We start from the raw sequence: 24,044 nt of genomic DNA, 5'->3' as shown, positions 1-24,044 counted from the left end.
TTTGATATCGGTCAGCCCCTGCTGCAATGGTATATGTGTATATAGCTATACTCAGCGATGTATTAGCCACGAGGCAAACAAGGCATTTGCCTTGGGCGGCTTTTTTTTGCCGCTCCCTGGAAAGTCCGGCCCAAGGGGGAGGGGGGTGCCTGAGTTTTGTCATGCCTAGGACAGAACAAAACCAGGATCCACCACTGGCTGTACTTAGCAGATGCAGAAGAATACTAGGGTCCTGCAAGTAGAAGTAAACACAAGACTAGTAAAAGATATATATATATATATATATATATATATACACACACACACACTTATACAAAATTAAACCAAACACTAACTCCATCAGCAAAACATGACCAAATAAGGAGACTCAAAAATGGCCCATATTAAATAACTCATCAAGTTGTCCTCTTTTGCAAATGGTAGGACATGATGAAGGTAAAGTATAGTTGAGGGTCTACTATTTAGTCCCAAAGTGGACATGGGCCCAGCAATTCAACCAATAGGTATTGGAAATTCGAAAAGTAAAAAAATAGATGTTTGCAATTCGATGACCTCACTTTTCAAACATTTGGTCTACATGTAAGGTATTGATGCACACAGGAGCAGTAGCAGAATACAGATCTCAGGTTTTTACAGTAGTGGGAGAAACAGCAGGCTGGATTACTTTAGTTGTTCAGATGTTCCCAGTTTGATCCTTGATTAATTAGAGGGGAAGGGTTATTGATTTTGAATGAGATACCTATATATACCTATTTGCTAGTGACTAACAATGACTGTTGGTGCCAAAACGTTGGGTGGTTGCGGTGTCCCTCCGTCACGAGTGATTAGGTAAAGTTTATTTTGTACAGCAACTATCTTCTTTTTTATACATATTTTCTGTATTATTTGATTTTCCCACTATTGCTACATTGAGATATATATATATATATATATATATATATATATACATATATATATACACATATATATATATATACATACATACATACATACATACATATATATATATATATATATATATACACACACACCCACACACCATTATTGAATTTTCTATTATTATTTGTACATAATGTAATGTATATAGATTACATGTGAGTTTTGTGCAGTTTGTTAGGTGTGTGGCTAATTTGTGTTATAGATTTTTGAGTGGTTCCTTTCACTTTTAGCACCCTATCTCTTGATATTTACATGCTGTATGCAAGTGGATGCCCCTACTAACATTAACTACAGTTGGAGAAAAAAGATCTAATAAATTCCCCCCAAAATGGAAAAGTGTGAAAAACCTAAAACAAAAATAAATATTATCAAGAGGACTTTTAGCAGAGGTTGGTGATAAACTTGTGAAATCAAATGTGTCAAAATACCCTGGGAAATCTACTTTCTACAAATATATACTTATGTTTGGCGGTTTTGGAGTCTGAGACTGCTACTAAAGTAGCAAAGGTTTAGTTTTAAAACTGTAATGCACTTCTTGCAATATTTGTCCTATAACTTCTAAAAATTAACTGTGGCAATAATAAGAGAGTCTAATTGAGTCTCTGTGGTTTTGTTTTGTTGCACTAGTTGTGTAGAATTATTTCCCCTCATTTTTTTAATTCTGCAATCATACATTATATTGTGTAATGCAGAAGAAACTGCTATCTGTCCTTTAAAAAAGATATATAATATGTATGGGTGCGCTTAATTGGCAAAGTACAGTGGGATAAACACATAACATAAGTGTGAAAAGGCTTCAGTGGCAAAGTAATGTAACCATCAATCACTAACCGTGTTAACGAAAGCCCTCCTGAAAAAAGAGGGGTGGTGAAATCAATAGGATCCATACTGAGCATGTGTAAACAAATATACAATATTAGTATCTTGAATGCACACACAACCTTTTTTCTTTTTACAAGTATAGTTTATATTTTATTGAAACAGAGCATTCTATTTATTTTATAACACAGGGTTGTCTTAATTATTTTAATATTTTTAAGGGTTCTATGCATAAAGAGACTTCAATTTTCCTTTAAAAAAAAAAATAATTTTTTTTTTAAGGAAAATAGATATAAAAATAAATGCAAACGCATATACGTGTCTCTTGCAGACGCTTGATCCCATAAATGTGTATTTGTTTCCGTATTGCTAAACCGTCATGTTCCTGACTTGTTTAGGAAATAAGCAACCTTTCAATGGCCATAAGGTAAGATGCATTTTATAAATCCGATTGCTTCTCTCTCTGTAAACCCTAAGGTCACCATAAACTGAATATATAACCTAGAAAATGTTATTTCTGTATTGCAGGCAGCCGAGAAACTGTACTGTAAATTTGCCCAGATTCAGCCAAGCGCAGGAGAAAATTGGCAGGTCATCCATCTTGCTCACTGTACACTGTCAGGGATGGCATGAATTCCCTTCATGATTAACAGACTTCTTCTCAGGTCTGCGTCCTTTAACCTACAGCAAGGTCGACATCATGGCTACCCGTCTGATATAGAGCACGCAGCTAGTCTAGGTTTTCTCGAATTTTGTTCCTTGCATCAGCCTAAACAAACCTCACAGAACAGCAAGATTAATTGCTACACCACAGTGTTCATGCACATCCAGAAGGGCACATGCGTTTCCTAAGGTATTCCTATTAAAAAGGAATTGACAGATGAAGCATAAAATGTAAACATTTGGAAAATGATTAAAGCAGTCTACCTTCATTACATGGCAAAAATAAGCACAGACTGCTTGGAAGTGAATTTTGGCTTCAAAAATGCTTGTGATCTAAGAGGAGAAAAAAATAAATCTAAAATGTCTACAGCGCTGATATTGTGTGATTTCCTTAGAACTTCACTAGTCCTTCCCACTGTTATGCATAATAGTGTGAAGCAGATACCTGAAACAGCCAAAAATCTAATTAAATGAATTCCAGCAGGTATTCTCTCTCACCTATATTGTATGCTATGGAAAAAAAGATAAAGCACTCAGCAATGTAATGCTGTATCACTGTTGCATACAAAGATATTCTTTCGTGTATTTTCAAATGCCATGCACAACATCATGTAATGTGTCACAACAGGATCAGCTAGACTACATTCCTTCTGCTGTTGGACTACAACTCTATTATCCACAGCCAAACGTTATATACTGTAGTTTATAGAAGGCAAATAGTGTTGAATAAAAAAAACAAAAAACAAAAAACAGCACAGGCAAATTATACAAATGTTCTCCCTAGTTAAAACCACAGGGTGTAAATGAATAAGTAGGTCGCCCAATAAACTTTGTGAGACTTTTGTTGTGCCAAAATGTGTACAAAAATAATTCCATACACTGCATAGATAACGCATTTAAAAAATATTTCTATAGAAGATATGCAAAAACTGCAATTTGAAGAAAGTAAAATAAAAGAGATGCTTTTAAGTCAGTGAGGCGGTTGACTTATTTGTAAATCTGCCATACTTGTCAGGCAGAGCAGAAAGCCCCTCCCAGACAAGGAAGTGATTTCACCAATCAAGAGCCTCTTATTATGGATGTCTTTGTAGCCTGATATTAACCCAAACAAAAACCTGTCCAGCAGACATTAAGCTGTAGTTACACTCAAGTGATCTCCAGAATAAGCGGATTGTAGCCATACCTCAGCTGATTATCAGTTTTTAGACAGTGTTCTCCTGAGGCACAGCAAATCAATGCAGTTATAAGGAACTGTTCACAGGAAAATGCTGACAAGGGACCTCATTGCACCTTAACATAAACAATGGGATAGGCTGGTATGATGCTCAGAGTGTACCTTTAAGGACTTAATGGGACAGTATAGGCGCCCAGACCACTTCAGCTCTTTGATGTGGTCAGGATGCAGTGTCCCTGTTGCACTTGGTGCTGCAATGTAAAACACTACAGCACTAAGTCAGCCTTTCGTGGGAAGGAGGGGGAGGCAGGGCAAGCTATAGTGCTATAGTGGTACTATAGTATCCCTTAAAACACTGGTCACCTAGATGAAATCTCTAAAAGCACTGTTAACAGAGCTTCAAAAGAAAATAGAAGAAGTAAAAAGAAAGAAAGAAAAAAACGCTAGCTTAATAATGTAAAATGTGTGATCAGGCTTGCTCACTTCAAGGACAGAGAGTCATGTATCAAACTCCACTGAACAGCGACTGAGCATACATTGTATTTTTTGCCTATAGCAGAGTCAATTATAAGAAACTTGTTAATGTAGAAGTTTTACATTTGACACGATGATGTGCTTGCCGTTTCAGGCTCCGCTGTCAAGGAGTTTCGTCAGGCTGCGGACAGCGCCAGTGGGAGTTATAGTCGCAGGACTGGTGAGTAAAGTCTGAGTTTGGATGCTAATATTGTTTTTTTTTTTTTTTTAAACGGAGTTAGAGGGAGGTCTGGAGTTTTGTACAGGGGGTTGGGATTTTGTGCAGGGGGACTGGGGTTTTGTACAGGGGAGCTGGGGTTTTGTACAGGGGAGCTGGGGTATAGTGGAGGGGGGTGGGGTTTTGTACAGGGGAGCTGGGGTTTTGTACAGGGGAGAGGGGGTATAGTGGAGGGGGTTGGGATTTTGTGCAGGGGGACTGGGGTTTTGTACAGGGGAGCTGGGGTTTTGTACAGGGGAGCTGGGGTATAGTGGAGGGGGGTGGGGTTTTGTACAGGGGAGCTGGGGTTTTGTACAGGGGAGAGGGGGTATAGTGGAGGGGGTTGGGGTTTTGTACAGGGGAGCTGGGGTTTTGTACAGGGGAGAGGGGGTATAGTGGAGGGGGTTGGGGTTTTGTACAGAGGGCTGGGGTTTTGTACAGGAAAGAGGGGGTATAGTGGAGGGGGTTGGGGTTTTGTACTGGGGTTTAGTAGATGGGATGCTAGGGTTTTGTAAAGGGGGTGCTAGGGTTTAGTAGGAAAGTTAGTAGCAGAGAAGAGATGCCGAGAAAACATTAATTTTATACATTGAAAACATTCTTATTCAGAACAGCGCGCAACGTCCAATACAGCAGTAAACGCAAAAGAGAAATTATCGCGCTTCATAGAACAAAGAATGTACTCTTCTCACACAACTAAAAACACACTTGCACAGCGGGCTCAATAAATCATCATAAAACATGCACTTCAGTATAAGCTACCATATCTCGATATTTAACATAATATGGCTTGAATTAAAAATGCATATTTGCATTTTTGTTTAAACCATATAATATTGCAAGTAAAGAATGGCACTGCTACTGTTGTAAAAAAATGGCTAGCGGTACATAGAAAGCTCATGCACTGTAATTTCGTGAGACAAACCTTCCATTTATCTCATCCCCCATTTAAATTTACAAACAGAGCCTTCCATCTTCAGTAATAATAACCTAAATTCCATTTAGTATTTATTTGAGCAGTCAGGATAAAGTCATTTCTCATTATCTCCCTGCTGTGTAAAAAACAGCTTGAAGGTAGGAAGTCAGCACGCATTTTCACCAAAAAGTAATTATTGTAAGTGACATTTTTACTGCTGGCGTGCCATAAGGCGTACTGTGCATTCAGAAGGACACGTTGCTGAAATGAAATGGCAGGGTGCTCTGTGACATTTTGACAAGAACCCAAACATTATTTATCTGATGACTGGTCTAATACTATTGTTGCACTCTGACCATTGTAAGGACATACTAAAACTTGTTTAATTTTATATAGCATCACGCCAGTATATAGTTGAATGCATTTTACATTTTAGAGAGAAGAAAAAAAACAAAAAGCAAATATGTGTTTCCTTCCCCATCTTGTTTACACACATGCTGCACATTCACAGCAGTCTCATGAAGGTCGTACAATAAAAAGACCTGCATTCTTCTCCAGTGTAAAACTAGGGTCAACCTATAGCAAGAATACACAAACGTGTTCTTTTACAAAGTAGGGAAATGGAAGACTATTTGCTTTGCACATGAGGTTGATGTTTTATGTTTGTACCTCGATAGTACAGACAAAGACATTAAGGCAAAAATAAATACATACATACAAATTTGGAGTGAGCAGATTCACTTACACTTAGCCCCAAATGATGTGGATTGCCTTCTAAATTGCAAAACCAGGACCAGACACATCTTACACATAGATGACTTCAAATCGGGCAGGTAGATCTGCATTCCCTACAGAGTTATGCTTTTATGTACATCACATCTGAAACATTTGTTACATACTAATCAATACAATGGTTACTACAAAAGGTGTATGTCCTTAGTGCCAGTACTGGACATATGCTCGATGTATAATGCATACATAAATTGATGTAGTAGGTATTTCAACAATGAATAAGGAACCAGGGATTTCAACATGTCTGCAGCTCACATGATGGATGGCTGTTTAAATTCTGGAACATATTATCCGTGGGAACAAAAGAATCATTGTTACACAGATATGGTAGGTAACACCGAGATTCTATTCTAAATGAAGGTTAATGGGTCAAAAATTGATTTTCCCAAGACACCTAATCAGACACACTGATCATTGTGCAGGAACACAAATGGGCACGCATATATGAATATATTTCTTTTGGCCTCAACATAAAGGTGCACAGCTGGGATAGTGTAAATCAGGCCTTTCTGCAGGACTGCGACCCCAGAACCTTTTATTTTCAACCTGCATTTCCTTGTTTAACTACAAATCGAGGCTTCTTTGTTTTCAGGAAAGAGTTATGCTAGTTGGATAACGGCTTTCTAAGTAATACTTCGAATACTGATGATGAACCTTTTAAATGTCAGACTGTACCCTAATCATCCATCTGAGACTCTAAGCTCAGAAGAACACATTAGGAGGAAGAAACACCTGGAATAAAAATGGAAATGCAAGAAAATTATAGCAGGGTTTTCCTGCGATTTCATTTTACATGGTACTCTCTGTCTCTAAACTCAGCTGCATCGTATACACTCTTCACCCCAATCCATCATGGTTGCAAGAAACAAATGGATTCTTTCTGTACAGTTATCCATCTATTACTGTTGCAACTGCCTTACCAGTATTTTTCATCGGTCTGTAAGTGGAACATTAATCAAACTACAAGGCAAACAGACTTAGGTGGTATATTTGCAGTTAGTACAAGTAACGCTTGCTCGTGGTTTACATTAGTTTCTCAAAATCTATCCACTGGTTGAAAAAAATATGCATCTACAAATTGTGCATCTAAAAGCAAAATATAGTTACACTACGAAAATTAGAGAAACACAGATAGTAAAATAAGGTAAGTTTGTTTAGGGAGTGCTACAAACAATATTTTTTACTTACATTTTACCAATAGCAATATAAAGGGTTAAGTGATTGGATAACAAAATCTGCTTTATTATTAAGCACTCAAGCACCGACCGAGCATAATTGTACTTCTGTATAGGCTTAGAAAAGACCAACACTGAATATTGCTGTGGAACTTTACAGATACTGCAAACATTACTGTGGAGCTCTGTGATGTTAACAGGATTGACAGAGCTGTGGATTCCACCATTTTCCTGTGCTGAGTTCTCTAAATTCTCTAAGGAAGCAAACTCCATCAACCAAGCACAGCAAATCTTCAGTGCTAAAACATAAGTACACCAAAAACACAGCAGCATCCAGTTAAGAATTGACAGAACTACTGCTAAGTAAGTAGTATAAAGTGCAGAAGGACCAGTGATAAAAATGCTTATCTGCCCCTCTTTATAGTTCCCATACAGACAGCTGAGGCATGAACTGGGTAATGGCCTTGCAGGAGGTGGGATTTTTAAATCACTGCGTTAAACCTGAGCGGTCATGAATTCAGTTCGATTGCTGTGTTTCTTCTAGCTGGCCCATAACAGCCTCATTTGAATATAAAAATCCTCGCTGTGACAGACAATAATGGAACAGACTTGGACCATGACAGGTAAACTTTAAAACACTTGTAGGGGTTCATTTCAGGAGTACTAACCTATGTCCTATGTCAGAGTTTCGGAAATGAGAGGAGGGGAAGAGAGAGCTAGCGTAGCTGTAAAAGTTGAAGATATTTTAAGTTTTTATTTTTATAATTATAATTTTAAAAGTATTGTAAAAATCGTCTGCACATTATTATTAAGGGACTCCTTTATCTACACAATTCTCTCTCCCCTCTATAAATATTCTTCAAGGGTCATTCGTTAACCATCCAACAGCATATTTATTTGAGTGATGGATGGTCACCATCTTTACTAGCAGTAAGCTTGTGCTTCTGGCAATGACGGTTCCTAAATCTAAAGACATATTGACAAGGCCTGAGGTAGATATACAGCATTACTCCGTTAACAGTGCTGCTGAACAAGTGCCGGTGTATTGAATAATCAATACCTGCATAATGTACGCAGTGCTATCATTCAAAGGATAATTATTTATTTATTTTTTAATTTACATTCATACTTCAAGAGGTGGTGATTATGGTGAAAAAAGCATGTATTTTGGGGGATTTTTCACCTGACAAAGAGTTGTTGTCAACTATTTAGCCTTTGGAATGTGGAACTGGTTACTGAAATGGGAAAAACAAAAATATATACCCAGAAACACACACATTCATTAGAACGAACGTAGAGATCAATTTGTGTCTAATAACACAAGGTTTAACCCCTTAAGGACACATGACACGTGTGACATGTCATGATTCCCTTTTATTCCAGAAGTTTGGTCCTTAAGGGGTTAAGTAAATGTACAATTACCACAATAGGTTTACTATAAAATTAAAAAGACACAGGAGCTGAGCACAACACTGTAACCAACATCTCCCAGAATATAGTCTGGTGCTTAATTTTGCTTTATACACACCTTATTTACGACACAGTTCTTCCAGTTTTAGGAGAATACATCCAGCAATGAGGTAGAGAAACCCTCTGCAATATAAAACTTCCTTTAACTTTGTCTCAACGAATGCTGTTAATACTCTATTCTAGAATGCAAGCTCGTTTGAGCAGGGCCCTCAACACCCTCGTTCCTGTGCGTCCAGATCGTCGTTACAAATACCGGTCTGTCAGCCCACCTATTGTACGGTGCTAAGAAATTTGTTGGCGTCCTATAAATAATAATATACTTGGTTGTGGTGAGTAGAGCGTGTGCGGCCAGGCGAAAGGATGACAATATTTTGTTAAAGAAGGCACTAAGGTCCAGCAATAAAAAGCAGCTCACAGACCAGAAAACTGCTATCAAAGGCCAATACAAATGCTTGTTTGTGATGGAATCAGTAATCAAACAAGTGATCATATAGCTTATCTAGAAAACATGTTCACATCGTCATCATTTGGAGTTTAGCATCCCTGCCAATAAATTGAGTTTACCAAAAACCTCTCCCTAAAACAAAAAACTTCAAACATTTATTAAGAGCCAAACTGTAGCCTGTGTACTACTCTAGAGAAACCGCCAGAAAATGTAATGCTAAGCGAAACAAAGTTTTAAATCTGAACACTTACCCGGTATTTGCAATATCAAATACATTTACAAATCAAGGCTATTCAAGCATACGGATTGTACATTTTCAATGATTTTTAAAACATATTACCGTACTAATTTAAAGTAGATGATTCATGCATGCGAAAAGAATCCTATCAAACAAACCTGTCACACTGAAAGAAAGGAAACTGAGCAAATAAACTGTTATTTTTAGTAATTTAAGGCTTTTCATAATAACATTTATGCACTTAAAATGCCTGTGATTTTTGCTTAGAACATGATATTTTATGCATCTGACTTCTACCAGAGTGATGGCTCAGTACCTGATTAAATAATTTCAATATGTTTTATTAGTTGTGGGTCAGTGTTATAGCAATTGACCCTAACCCCACAAAGCTGGTGGTCTTGACGGTATTTTTGACACTTGCATCTCTTCCATTCCTTACTATCAATACGTCTCTAAAACCCACCTGTTTCCTCTTAAAAAAATATCTTGAAATTATTTGCATTTGCTCCCTATATCGAGATGCATCCAAGACTTTTTCAGACACTCGCCAAAAAACGTGTATTTATTATTGCAACTCAGTCTTGAACAGTATGACTTGTCTTATATTGCGCCATTTTTATCCATAATGAACGCCGTCACCAGGCCAATCGTCCTTCCCCGTCACTCACCAATTTGTAAAGCCACTACTGCATCTTTTACAAATACATTTAAAACCCTGACACTCAGTGGCTGAACTAACTTAGAGAGAGCCCTGGTGCAAGATATTTTTTAGGCCCCCTCTAGAACAAAGGTGGCCAAAGGTAGATCCCCATCTGCCAAACTCGAACCATGCTATGCCAGCTGGGTTTTACCATTTCTCCATCCTTGCAGAGTTGTATTTGTGAACAGTGTTTGATTGTTTGAATGTAAGCATGTTTTTGTATACAGTATGTGTGTGCTTGTAGTGGTGTATTTGTATGTACTGCTGCCATTGAAATACAGTTGTGCACTTGTATGTAGTGTTTACTTTGGAATGCAGGGGTGTGTTTGTATGTAATGTTGGCTTTTACGTGTAGTGTTGGTGTTTGAATGAAGGCGGTGTTTATATATAATTTTAGCGTGTTATTACAGGGGCGTGTTTGTATGTAATATCTGTGTTAGATTCCATAAGTGTGTTTGTATGTTGTGTTGACTTTTAAATGCAGGTGTACATGTGTGTGCAGTATTGGTGTTTTAATGAAGGGGTGTGTTTGTATGTAATATTTGTGCTTGATTGCTGGGCTGTGATTGCATGTTGTATTGGTGTTTGATTGCAGTATTGTATGCACATACATACTTACAGATATACATACACATTAACACATAGATACACATATAAACACACTGATACACACACAGTCAGGTACACACTGACACATACACACATTCAGATACATACACTGAGATATACACACACACTGACACAGAGACTAACACACCAATACACATACAGTGAAACATAGATACACCGACACATACACACACACCTTCAAACAAAGATACACACACTGACACATGCACACACCGATACACAGATACACCAACACATACACACACCTTCAAACAAAGATGCACACACTGACACATGCACACACCATGGCACACAGATACACACAAAGAAAAAGTGACACAAACATACTTTTTATATTTGTAGTCACCATCCTGTTAACATACCTTTTGTGTGCAGGAGGGTGGCTTCCTTGGGATTCTGCTGATGCTGGTTGAGGATGATGTGAGGGTTAGGCTGGAGCTGACTCTCTCCACTCATGTGCCTCCTCTACCTCCCGCGCAGATCCCTCTGAATGTGGGAGGAAGTTACCTGCATCGCCAAAACTACAGCGGCCTAGTTGTGCTGTTAGAGGGCCACCACTGCACCTGGCCTGTTCAACAATACCCATTGGGTGGCCCTAAGTGCATGGTAGTTCTACTGCTACGACACTCACCTAAACGGCATTCAAAATCTGGACCATAAATTGCAGGTCTTCTCTAGTATTCCTTTGTGGTTCATCAGCTTGGTTGGTAACCTTCAGCAGACCTCTATCTGCACATTTAACAGTGTATCTTACTAAATAATGTGATATCCTACATTGTTTTAGGGAAGCTTATTAACCTGCCATGTATTTACATTCTCCCTCTCTATGACAAATGTATTGCCGCTATTTTTCTTTAAATTGCAGCTGTGCATCACCTACATATCACTAGCCAGACATTAGGGAAAGTCCATCTTGGGCACAACAAATTTTAAAAGATCATATATGTAAGATTCTCCCAGAATGCCCTGATGGATATGCAAATTAGGCAGGCATCATGTTTCACACTTCCTCCTGTATTTCTATACACACACCGATGCGGTAACCATATTTTTATATACACCCGCCTCCCTCCCCCATGAGAATTGGATCCATATGCCTTTGTTACAGATTTTGAACATACAATATGATGAACTGCAGTCTCAGGTTTTATTGTGTCCAAACCAGGAGTGAATTTGCTATATCAACATTTTGGTCTTGAAGAGTGACCTCACTCATTCACTTGTGAATTCACACAATAAGACCTGTGAGAATGGTTCATCAATCTCTGTCTGTACGGACAATCTTTCCAGAATGCATTCCACCGTATATTATTAAGAAGTTCCACCCACCAAGCACAATGGAACAGGCATTCTGTCGCATTCAGAGACAGACCAGAAAATATCCAAAGAGAAAGAAAATGTGAATATTTCTTTTTTTAAAGGATAGCAGTTTGTTCACACCAAGTATTACTGAACACTGACGTGTAGTAAACTGAAAATCAAATGGCAAATTTAGGCAATGAGCGCAACTTTCGAACAATTCTTTCACTCCATTTTAGTCACAGCTTGACTGTTTAAGGCTAAATTTTACAAGCCAGATTTCAATTGACTGTCATCCCATGTGGATATAGATTCTGATTAATCTATAAAATTGTTTTAAACTGATCTACTAAGAACATTGTGAATTATATACTGTTACACAAACATTGTTATACTTGGCAAAAATCATGTATTTTGGAGATAAAAAGGACATGAAATAAAAACAAAAACCAATTGAAGCAAGAACGCAGTATCGGTCTAGGTTAACCTTTTTCCCCTATCATATACAAACGGTTTCTTATTTTCGCATGTTTAGCTGCACAGGGGCTAGTTACTTTTGTTTTGGATGTGCAGCAAACCAGAGCAATGTGATGCTGTGAGAGCCAAAGTATGGAAAATTGTGCACAAGGCAATTTAAGAATTAATAGCGGCTCGTTCGCTAAACATCTTAGAGTGGGAAATAGATAAGAAAATTGCTAAAATTTATAAGCTCATATGAAAAAGTTCATTGTAAACTTATATATTTGTTCCCCTTAACTTGTTAGTCATTAAATTATGTTTGACCTTTTTCCCCAGTTGTACTACACTACAGAATATGTCAGAGCTAGAAAGGGAATAATGATAATCCTCCACAAACCACTGTTTAATAACTAAATGCAAATAGTATTATTCCTGTCCCCATCACAGATCATCACTTTTATTAAAATAGGCCAACCAGTACACATCCCATTTGGTTCCCTGGCCTTTTTTTTTAACCTTACCTTTTTATGCACGTAATGAACACAATAAAAAAACCCAAAAAAAACTCATTGAGGTGAAGCACTGAAACTAAATGACACTTATATATGGCAATATTACAGCAGCTATTAAGGTACATCATTTTATACAATCCTACAATATCCATACTGCTTCGTTCAATTTCAGATAAAATTGTTGGGAAAGGGTGCCTAATGTAGGACAGTCAGTAAAAGTAATTTATCATCTTCTCGCTCTGCTGCTCACGTTATCAGCGAACTCATTTTCTGCATTCATCATGCAATCAGCCTATTATTTGCATATTAATCAGGCAGTGGACCGTGAAAGGACTGCATCCCAGCCAAATGCTGCACTATCTCAGGAGGAACACTCAGTAATTATCATACATCAGTGTTATGATGTGGTAATTGATTATAACATCTTTTTGTTACCCCTGGGGAGTCCCACTACGAATGCAGCTTAAGGCATAGATTTCTTTTTTTTTTTTTCCTTTTTAATTTTTGAGAATCCGCAGTCCTGTTTAGTTGTTTTGTTAGCAACGGTTCATTAAAATATGCTTCTCTTGAAATGATTTAACCATTTGTAAGACAGGCACGGATTTACATTCCACTCAACCCCCCACAAAACACTTAATTCTTCACGCTTTACCTACACACCTTACATGTGTTAACCCTACGTACAGTCTCTTTTATACCAGGTAAAAACGGCAACGCACGTCAGAGGCCAAAGGTGCAATATTTACAACGATGATAAAACTCTTGGTGTAGGATCTGCCATGTAAATTATAAAGTACAGCATATGCCATAAAGCTTGCATGAATAAGTTTCATTGTTCTGTGTGGATTGGAGGGATCTGTCAGCCAAAATAAGTCATGCATGTACTTGTCTGTTGGACCGCAAGTCTGACCAATTTCAGTAGGGCAGTGTGATCTTTGCACAAGCCCGCTGCGTGTGACAGGGTCGTTCGCCACAGTTTAAATTGTTGGGAATTCAAAGTGAATTAAAATATTAGGTAACAATAACCGCACAGGGAACATTCCCGTGTCCGCTATGCTTTATTTCAGCTATCTTGGAGTAAAATGTAAAATAAGCTTTTAATGCCAGGGAGATCACACGTAGGTGTCTGTAGTGAGATCAGATGGGCAGAGAGGTGGGAAGACTGTTTCTGACATCCAACAAAACCCCCACCCAGAGGTTAAAACACACTAAACCTACTATAGTTAGAATTGTGATGTATAGAACCCTTTAACAAATTTTTCAATCCAAGATAAGAGGTTTTACGATTTGTTTAAAACATACAAGATGGCATTTGACTTTCCATTTTGTTAATGTTTACTGTAATATACTATAAGCGCATGAGGTCAGATAAATGTGTAAGCTCACAGTCTGACAGGAAGTAATGCATAAAATCCATATTTAAAGGTTGATGATCCATCTCTGATATTGATTATGTTACAAAATAGTAGATTGCCAGTCTGTAAAGAATGATCAGTCTAAAAGGCAGATCAGCCTGTGAGAATGATTATTCTACAAATATGATTAGCTAAAGACCATCGGATCAATGACTTACAGTATGCTAACACACACACTTTACTGTTGTGTTCTCAAAGGGATAACATAACTTAAAAAGACACGCTAAGCAACAGAGCCAATATAGCTTGCAGTCGCCTACATTAAATAAATCTTACCCTTATAAAGATACAAAAGAATATGCCCACTATATAGCACACTAGAAAAACACACCCCCCAAAAAGTGTACCTCACACACACACTATACAGAATACGTGCACAAGACGTGTATATAACCCCAAGGGTAGTATACACTAGTAGAGGGTGGTACAGAACAATACAACCTGGATATGGCTGATAATGAACGTGTAATCAACAAAATGACAAAATACAAAATATGGTGAAGTATGTAAGAATAGGATAAGTAGCGCACGTGGTAGAGAACTTACAAAAGAGAAGTTATGTTCACGCCTGTCACCCTTTCAGGGGTACTGTCCAAACCAGAGACCAGATGTATGGATTGGGACTGGATGTCTTGTGTCATCAAATCCCACAACCCTTAGAATGAATGCTCATTTGAGGAGATCGTTCTGCACCTTTCTGTTCCTAACAACTTTTTTCTTAGTCCACCTATTGTACAGTGCTGCGGAATATGTTGCTGCTTTATATATAGTAATAATGTGGTATCACTTCTGCATTTTCAATGTTAATTTCTGCTCAACTAAAACGGACGTGACTGGCAGTTAATTGGCAGAAAACTCAAAGTATTTGATATTTATATGACAGGGGTCAAGCAAGGTGACCAAAAGGTTGACGACCAGGCACTGTAGACCCACTACCGAGAGCTGTATGTCTACAGATGAGTATTTACACACTATGCGAATCACTGTGTTAAAAGAACATTCCCCTCTAACTCTGCATCAATAACTTCATGCTGTAATGGGTCAATGTAAATATGGGTGATCTCCTTGAAGTTATTTATTAGAAACTTGTGCCTGGGCTTATTATATCCCATATCTGATGCAGACGTGAAGATTAAGAATGTTTTCATCCATACTGGTAAGCACCTTAAAAGAACACTGTACGGTCTTCTATTCCTGTTCCTATAATGTTAAAAACACTATTTCGGTGTGTGTGTCCCACCCACCACACCCACTTGCCCGCCTTAAATAGTGAGAAAACTTGCCTTTACTCCAGCATCCTGCCTTTATGCCGGTGCTGGCTCCGCCCCATCTCTTAGGCTGAGATGATCAGAATTGATAATCTCAGCCAATCCAATGTGTGCTCACAGGAAAGCATAGGGAGGCTAATGCTGGCCAATCAGCATCTCCTCATAAAGATGCATTGAATTAATGCATCTCTATGAGGAATGTTCAGTTGCATGGAGACATCGAATGTCAGTGCTGCACACCCAGGAAGCAAATCTAGTGGCTGCCTGAGTGAGTGCCACTATGGGTGTACTTGGGCAGCAATGTAAACACTGCCTTTTCTCTGTAAAGACAGTGTTTACATGAAAATGCCTGCAGGGACACAATATACGAACTAGAACAACTATATTAAGCTGTAGTTCTGTAGTTGTTCTAGTGACTTTAGTGTCCCTTTAAAAAAAAAAAAAAAAAAAAAATGTAAAATCCAGGAACCTTTTACATGTATTTTTAATATTTACTTCTATATAGCATTTTAATAAGGATAACCCTTGGGAAACAGCTCATTCTCATTCTATGTCCTAAGGCATCACTGGAAGATGTTGATCTGTAGGGATTATTTTGTATGCAGGTACCTTGAGCTAGAGAGATTGAACTACAAACATATCAACATCCTATCCCTTCCTCTCCCAATCCGTTTTAAATTAGCTTTACAGCTAATGTATCAACTCCATGAAATCCCATTTTATGACACAAGAAGACGCTGTGCTGAAAATGTATACAAAAATGACCATTTGCAAAGACACTGAAAGAGGAAGACCTAAACAGGTAGCTTAGACCTGTAGGGTTAGAAATATGAGTTTTTATTCCCAACGCTATAGTGTTCCTTTAAGTGAGTCACACAAAAACTCCAAAAATAGAAAAGGGCACACTTCCAGAATATAGACAAAATACTTGAATGGATAAAATGTCTATTTTACACTGTGCATTTGTTCTCATTCAGTAGCTGCTTCCCCTCCCCCTCTGTGTGTTTAGTAACCATTTCCTCTGTAACCCCTCTCATCCTGCTCTCCCCCCCTTCCCATCGAGCAAAGCTTTCGTGTAACAAAATGGAGATTCAATGTTAGATGAACTGCTTCCCTTTCTAACCCCTCCCCCTTCTTTGTTCAACAAACAGCACTCTCAAGAACTTGCCACGTGTAATAAAATGGTGCTGGGATACAAAAATGTCATGTGACGATGTTGGACTCACGCCCAGTGGGATGGTATCAGGAAAGACCCCTTAGACTGTTAACCAATTGTTGAATGTATACTTTGTTTTATCTGTGACTATGCATATGACGTATTTCTGCTTTATAAGGGGGTCCCACCCCTTGGAATAAAGATTCCAGAAGTCCTTCATGAACCTGAAACTTGTCCGTTGTGAATTACTTTCTAGGAAGCGTGCACGCAATTTACTAACCAATTTGGACAGAAGCAGATAGACAAATAATCAAACATTTGATTTGATCTATAACAAGACGACAAACCAAAATCAGAGTACAAGTTGGAAAAGCAGGAAATTAAAATACAGGATCCTAGAACGGAGGATAAACGATTTTTCTCCCAGCATAAACGCTCCTGAGGCTGAACCACTGACTTCGCAACGTTGGAGGAATGACAGTTTATAGAGATTGAACTAACTAGTCTAAGAGCGGCCTTATGTGTCATGTCTATCCCTCAAATATTTGCAGCAAATATCCATTTACTCTTTGTTACATGGCATCCCAAAGAGCTGAGAAGGTTATTGGGTAACTTTCATAAACGAGTATGTTAATGGAACACCCCCAGACTGGAGCTAACTCAAACAAAGTATGCTAAAAAATAAATAAGTTAAATCCAGTAAAACAAAAAAATATATATTGCTTACATGCACAGAGACCAGGAATGGACTGAGATTTCTAAGTTGTATATAAGCGTCACACTCATGAAAAACATGAATGAAACTTCACAAATTAACACCAGTGACTGGGTGGTTTGATTCAAGTTGCTGAGTTGCTTTATTAAGGTTTGCTTTTTTAACAAAGAAAACTACTTGGTCAATGTGCATGCTCTGTCATGGAAGTGAAAGGGGGTGTATTATTATTTTTAGTTATTTTGGCATTCAAAAGGGGGAGAGCTATGGTTTTTTTATAACCACAAAGTTGGGATAAAGGTTGGTTTAAAGTACAGTGAATTTCACGAAAACTATAAAATAAAGGTTTACACTACAAAACAGAAGGAGATTTAGACAAGGCTTTCCTAGCACTGCAAACTAATATTATGGAGTGTCCCTTTAATTTTTTTTCTTAATGCTGACAGAACCTGTGACATCTGAAAGTATATGTATGGTTTCGTAAGCAGAGAGAAAACATCTGCCTTTGTGTGTCAGCTCCTGAGCACTTCCTCATAGCCATCAGAGATCAGACACAGCATAAAAATAGCAGTTTACATGCATTTACATTATCTTACATTACATAAACATTGATGTATAAATCTTTTACAAAAGATTCTACTATCTATTGAGGAACTTTTATATAAGAAATATTTCTTATTATTTTTATAAAAGTGATTTTACCATGGCGTGTGACCAGTCCAAACCTCAGCAGAAAGGATTGCAGACCGATATCTTCAGAATTCTTATGCGACCTTACAAGTACAAATTAATAACTACTTGCAGCATAATAAATAGTCGTGCAATTGCTACACTGATATTTGTTTGAAGTTAATATTTGACTTCTAAAATTAAAGTGCTAACAAAATAAAAACTCTCTTGTTAAAAAAAAAAAAAAAAAATTAAAAAAAAATTCCAGAGTACCAAGAACATAGTGTCGACCTACATCAGGTGAGCCTCTCTGCAGAATGCTTTTTCCATATCGTCTCATCCTAAGGGATCGAGAAGATTAATCACCTTGTGATGTCATTAACAAAAAGGACTTTGCTTGTTGTTATACTTTGTTTTAAACAGCTCTAAACATATTAAACATATTGCGGACACTTGCGTCGCAAAGAACTATTATGCAAGATATGTTCTAAGTGGAGAAAGAAATACACAAAAAAAAAAAAGAAAACAAAAAAAACAACCACAAAACAGTTCTTAATTAGCCACTGTCTTCTGTTGTTGTATGACTTGCTATTCCTATGGGTATGTCTTTTGCTAAGCAGCATGAGGTTAGACATGATGGATGATCGCTCAGAATATAGACGAACAAAGAAGAAAGACAGTATCCCAAGGGATCACCCACAGCTGCAACTTCAAATGCAGTTTTCTACCTCTAGTTAAATAATGAGAGGGCACTCGCCAAAATAAAATTCTTCCTACGCGTATTTCTATTGAGATCAATATGCATAACTAATAGGGGTCTCAGATAACATGATTTGAATGACATGTCTAGCAACTAAGGTCACGCTCCAAAGAGTCACATCAGGGTGACCACTGCTGTTTCTACCGACAAAGATAGCTAGCACAGAAGATGTGAGGGTATTTTACATAGTGACATTGAGGAAGAAGATGTTTCACAATGAGAATGTTCTTACATGATCAGAATGTAACAATTAGTAAATTACCTTGGCTTGACAATGACCTTATTTAACTAATATCTATTACCACCACACAAACGTAGTAAGACACATTCCTGTTTGACAAGGGGAAATATTTTATGTAGGGTGGGTTGATGGCAACGGGAAAGATGCAAGAATTTAGAGTCAGAGAACTGGGCAACTCCTGTCCCAATTTAGGAGAAGAGTTGGGGCTTTTTACTATATATACTTTATTATATATATACACATATGCAATATTTTTCGTAGATAAAAAGTGGATCTTACATGCGTGTATATTAACAAATGTTTTATAGATGTATAAAACATTTGTTAATCACAAAGATTACATTCACACACAAATGTGGGGTGGAATCAAATCGATTTACAGTTCCTGTGAAAATAAACATTAAGCTGTAATGGTTCTGAGTGTCACTTTAAAGACAAAACAGACCATTGAAAAACTTTTTGCAAAGTAACCATAATTCTAAAAATATGAGACATTGGAGAAACTAATTTTTTTTATGTGTGAACTGGTATAGGATTTTTTTTTACGAGTTGAAATGCCATCTCTAAGTAATTTATCTTACACTTCATATGCCAGGGCTGAAGTATCTCAGTCTGTCCCAGTGATTCTTGCATTTTTTTTTTTTGTAAAAAAAAGGTGGAATTTGTGCATCTATAAAGAGCAAACCGTTAAACTGGATTGGAAAGGTTGGAATTTGTATAATGCACATTAAGAAATAAACTAGCAGATCATACTTTCAGCAGTGCCATAGGAGATAAGAACGCTCAATAACCCTGACCCTTTCCCCATATATACAAAATGAATACTTTTTTTGAAATTGTGGTCACCAACAGTCTCTGTGCTTGGAGCACCTGCACAGTGAACCTGGTCCTGTTTCTACACCATTGTTTCACTTGTTGCCATTTCTTTAAAAAGGCAGTGATTGTTACCCTTGACACTAAATGAATCAGCTGAGGCAAAGGAAACTTAATAGCAGAACAGCACAATTGTATCCACCTGGCAGCCTGTATCCACCTGGATAGAAAATATACAAAAAATGGATACAGACCAGGAACCCTCCATCTCCACCAAACAAGTTTTGTGATATCCTAAGCACATAATTATAGGCAAGTACACACCTCCCTTAATACTATACATGTTCATTAACTACTTTTTTTCAGGACCTTCCTGTAAATATTTCAAATGCCAGTCATTCGTTTAGCCACCACTGAGTGTGTGTTATCTGCATTAACGATACATGTCATGGTAAAGCTGTTAAACTAGCCCTAAAGGATGCATATCCTCCTCATTGAGGTCAGCTTCAGCTCAACATGAGGCAGGTTGATATTATCAAACACTGGAAGTCAAGCCAAGGTGAATGTTTTAGCAAGTGTCATTACAATACTTGGGAATTAAGATCATACTTCAGACAGAACGGTTTCATAGGTCATTTCAGTAACACAGATGATGCCAACGAACCATACCTCCTAAAGCCTTAAAGAAGAAAAAAAAACATTTTTTTTTTTTTTAATCAAAATACCTGAACTTGGACATCCTTCTGCTAAAGGATCCTGTTGAATTGTTGCAGATGGCAGTGCTACAAAGGAAAGCAAAACATGTATCAGCAAAGGATGACGTAGACAAAACTTCAAGAATTGTTATACATCAATGTTTATTCCTTTGCCAGAGGGCATTAAAACATGTAGTGTACAGTGCCCTCCAGCAGCATTACATATCTACTTTATACCAAACTAAATGACTACAAGAGCTCAACACTACCGGGTCCCTTGTCACATCTGTCTGCTAGAATCAGCCAAGGTCATTTTCAGTGGAAACAGGAATCCTCGGTCATATACCCAAAAAATAGGTATAGTAAGTGAATCATTCAGCACACATGTGGTAAAACTCAGAAGGCACTCGTTATTTATAGTACCTTGCCCTTGCTGCTGTCCTTGCGAATATAAGACACTCTGCCCAAGTTCACCGTTTAACCACAACTGCATTCTGATAAATGGTTCCCGTCCTTTCTGGGTCAGTTTGCTCCACGGTTTAGGTCTTGACAACATGTCACTGACACTTCCCTGTGAGAGGCCTAACACCTGCAAAGGTAAAAAGACAAATTAGGGATTCATCAGTCATAATGCCATCTATTCATATCTGCACTAAACAATACATTTAAACTACTATGTGCTTTTAAACCATTCCACCATCAGAGGGAACAATGTGGCACAACACATTAAAGATTAAAATAAGGGAAATGTTCTTTAAATCCTTAAAGACTAATAATAGTCGGTGATGTAACCAAAATTAGGGATCATATACCGTCATTTACAAATTCGAAATTATAAGGCTAAAATCTATTTAGTGACTACACTGTGATGTTGGCAAAACAATGCATTTGAATCTGAAGGTGTTAAAATTGATCAGTAGTGCTTCCTTTTTGTATACACCAAGTTAAAGGTGTGAGAGACACATGCTTCAAAAGTGTTTATATGCAAATGAATCTGTTGCTTTTCAACGGACAATCTAACTGCCTTGCTTTGGAACTTGGCAGAAGTTAAATCTAAAAAAATAAATACACATTCTGCACACCAATCTTTGAGGTTCTATTGTGCAAAACCAAATATATTTTACTTTAAACACAATCTATACATGGTTTTTAGTCATCTACAAAATACAGCAACCTGAAAAAGGTAAAAAAAAAAATGCTTATTTATAAATAATGAAATGTCTCTCATACTTTGTTAGTTGCTTTAATATCTGTCCTCATATTTCCGCACAGCATACTACTCAACTTACAAGTATACTCTTTACAAGGAAAATCAGAATCGGCTAAACTTTGGTAGTCTAGCATTGGTGTAGTCACTTTTCTCATGATGCCCAGCCAGCCACTGATGCCTACAGAATGACTGAGCCTGAGAAATATATTGCATAACAGCTGTAGGGCTAACAGAAAAGCACCGCTGGCTTTCCCACAAATACCCTTGTCTGGAGTACATTAAAGGGACACTATAGTCACCTGAACAACTTTAGCTTAATGAAGCAGTTTTGTTGTATAGAACATGCCCCTGCAGCCTCACTGCTCAATCCTCTGCTATTTAGGAGTTAAATCCCTTTGTTTATGAACCCTAGTCACACCTCCCTGCATGTGACTTGCACAGCCTTCCATAAACACTTCCTGTAAAGAGAGCCCTATTTAGGCTTTCTTTATTGCAAGTTCTGTTTAATTAAGATTTTCTTATCCCCTGCTATGTTAATAGCTTGCTAGACCCTGCAAGAGCCTCCTGTATGGGATTAAAGTTCAATTTAGAGATTGAGATACAATTATTTAAGGTAAATTACATCTGTTTGAAAGTGAAACCAGTTTTTTTTTCATGCAGGCTCTGTCAATCATAGCCAGGGGAGGTGTGGCTAGGGCTGCACAAACAGAAACAAAGTGATTTAACTCCTAAATGACAGTGAATTGAGCAGTGAAATTGCAGGGGGAAGGATCTATACACAAAAACTGCTTTATTTAGCCAAGAAATTTAGGTGACTATAGTGTTCCTTTAATCAAGTCAGTTTTAGCCCCTTAGGTTGTAAGGAATGAAACATTGAGTAGGTAAATAAAATACTGATCTCACAATTTTCAATTGAGAAGCTTAGAATTTCAAGGTGTTTTTTTTCTGTATATTGATTTCCTTTCAACTTTTTGAATCATAGGTATGGTGTGCATGTGGCTGAGGATCCTGTTAAGGAGTTACCACAACCATCATACTCAGACAGATGTAAAGATCTACTTCCTAGAAGGCAGCACGCCTACATGGGGAAACTAGCTCTCCCCTCCTCCCTTCTGAGAGATCCCTTCTGTCTCCCTCTGTTGCCGAAATAATTGTTTGTTTTTTTAATAAAAATGCTCCTCCCTCCCTTGTTCCCCTTGCCGCTTCAGAACCCGAGCATGAGCTCGGAGACAGCAAAACTGTACCCTGTGAGTGGCATGTGACTGGATTGTGGAAGGGCAGAGATGATGTCAGACAGAGGCGTGAAGATCAACGCCGAGAGCATTGCTAGGCACTTTATTACAGATATGTTTATCTCTTATTTCCCAAATGTTATGCCGGGAAGGAGGTTAGTGTTGCTAGTTCAAAGAATTACCCTATTTCTACATCCCTAGCCTCGCCTACCTTAGCCGTCAATCATATAGCTCCTTACACACTTCCTGAAAATATATATAAATTTTGTCCGTAGCCACTCGTATGCAGGACACAGAACAAGCCTTATAGTCTGGAAGTAACGCCAACATTTGCCTGGTCTCACCCCCTGCTTTCTTTATTACACAACCCAGAGTTTCTCCCAGGTACATGCCCAAGTGTTCTAAACATTCATTGACTTAGGGGATGTGGTCTGACAGAGTTACTAGCTCAACTGACAATCTACTTTGCATTGCAAATTGTACCCCAGAAAGGCCCCCTAGCCATCTTGAGAAATTAAGAACTTTCCTCCAATTACTAGACCCTTGTCCCCAGAATAAACCTACATGCATCCCTGGTTGTAAGCATCCCTGCTTTCGCTGGGAATATCTCGATAGGAGTAGTTCCACACTCCCTCCTAACTAGGAGCTAAATGCAGCCCAGCTCTAAACTTCTAAACTAAATAGGAGGAAGAGTTGGGCAAAATCTTTAAAATTCACTATGAAAACAAATTATCATTTGCTTGAATTTAAAACACAGGAGATGGATTACAAGTGATTTACCAGCTGGTACTGCATCCAAAATAAAGATCGTTAAAATAAAGTTGTCTATCTCATGTTCAACTGCACACTCAGAGTATGCTGAGTGGAACATTTGCTTTAGGACTTGAGGAGATGTGGGGAGGGGGGGGGGAGTAA

The 24,044-nt window shown here is 37.9% G+C and overlaps 1 protein-coding gene across 2 annotated transcripts in view; it reads right to left on the bottom strand.

The window, feature by feature from the left end:
• The window catches only part of CUX1 (cut like homeobox 1), a 337,454-nt gene that overhangs the window by 100,637 nt on the left and 212,773 nt on the right, over positions 1 to 24,044 (bottom strand). The window contains exons 19-20 of one of the 2 annotated variants that reach the window (XM_063449907.1): positions 21,111 to 21,276; positions 20,718 to 20,774 (exon numbers count right to left, since the gene is read on the bottom strand). The exons of the other annotated variant lie outside the window; for it this stretch is intronic. Coding sequence (XP_063305977.1) covers positions 20,718 to 20,774; positions 21,111 to 21,276 — 223 coding nt within the window. The remainder of the gene's footprint in view (positions 1 to 20,717; positions 20,775 to 21,110; positions 21,277 to 24,044) is intronic. 2 annotated transcript variants of the gene reach the window in all.

This window comes from Pelobates fuscus, chromosome 1 (assembly GCF_036172605.1).
Source record: "Pelobates fuscus isolate aPelFus1 chromosome 1, aPelFus1.pri, whole genome shotgun sequence".
Classification (NCBI taxonomy): Eukaryota; Metazoa; Chordata; class Amphibia; order Anura; family Pelobatidae; genus Pelobates; species Pelobates fuscus.
Note: the sequence above shows the minus strand (reverse complement) of the source record. Positions and strands in the feature narration are given on the sequence as shown.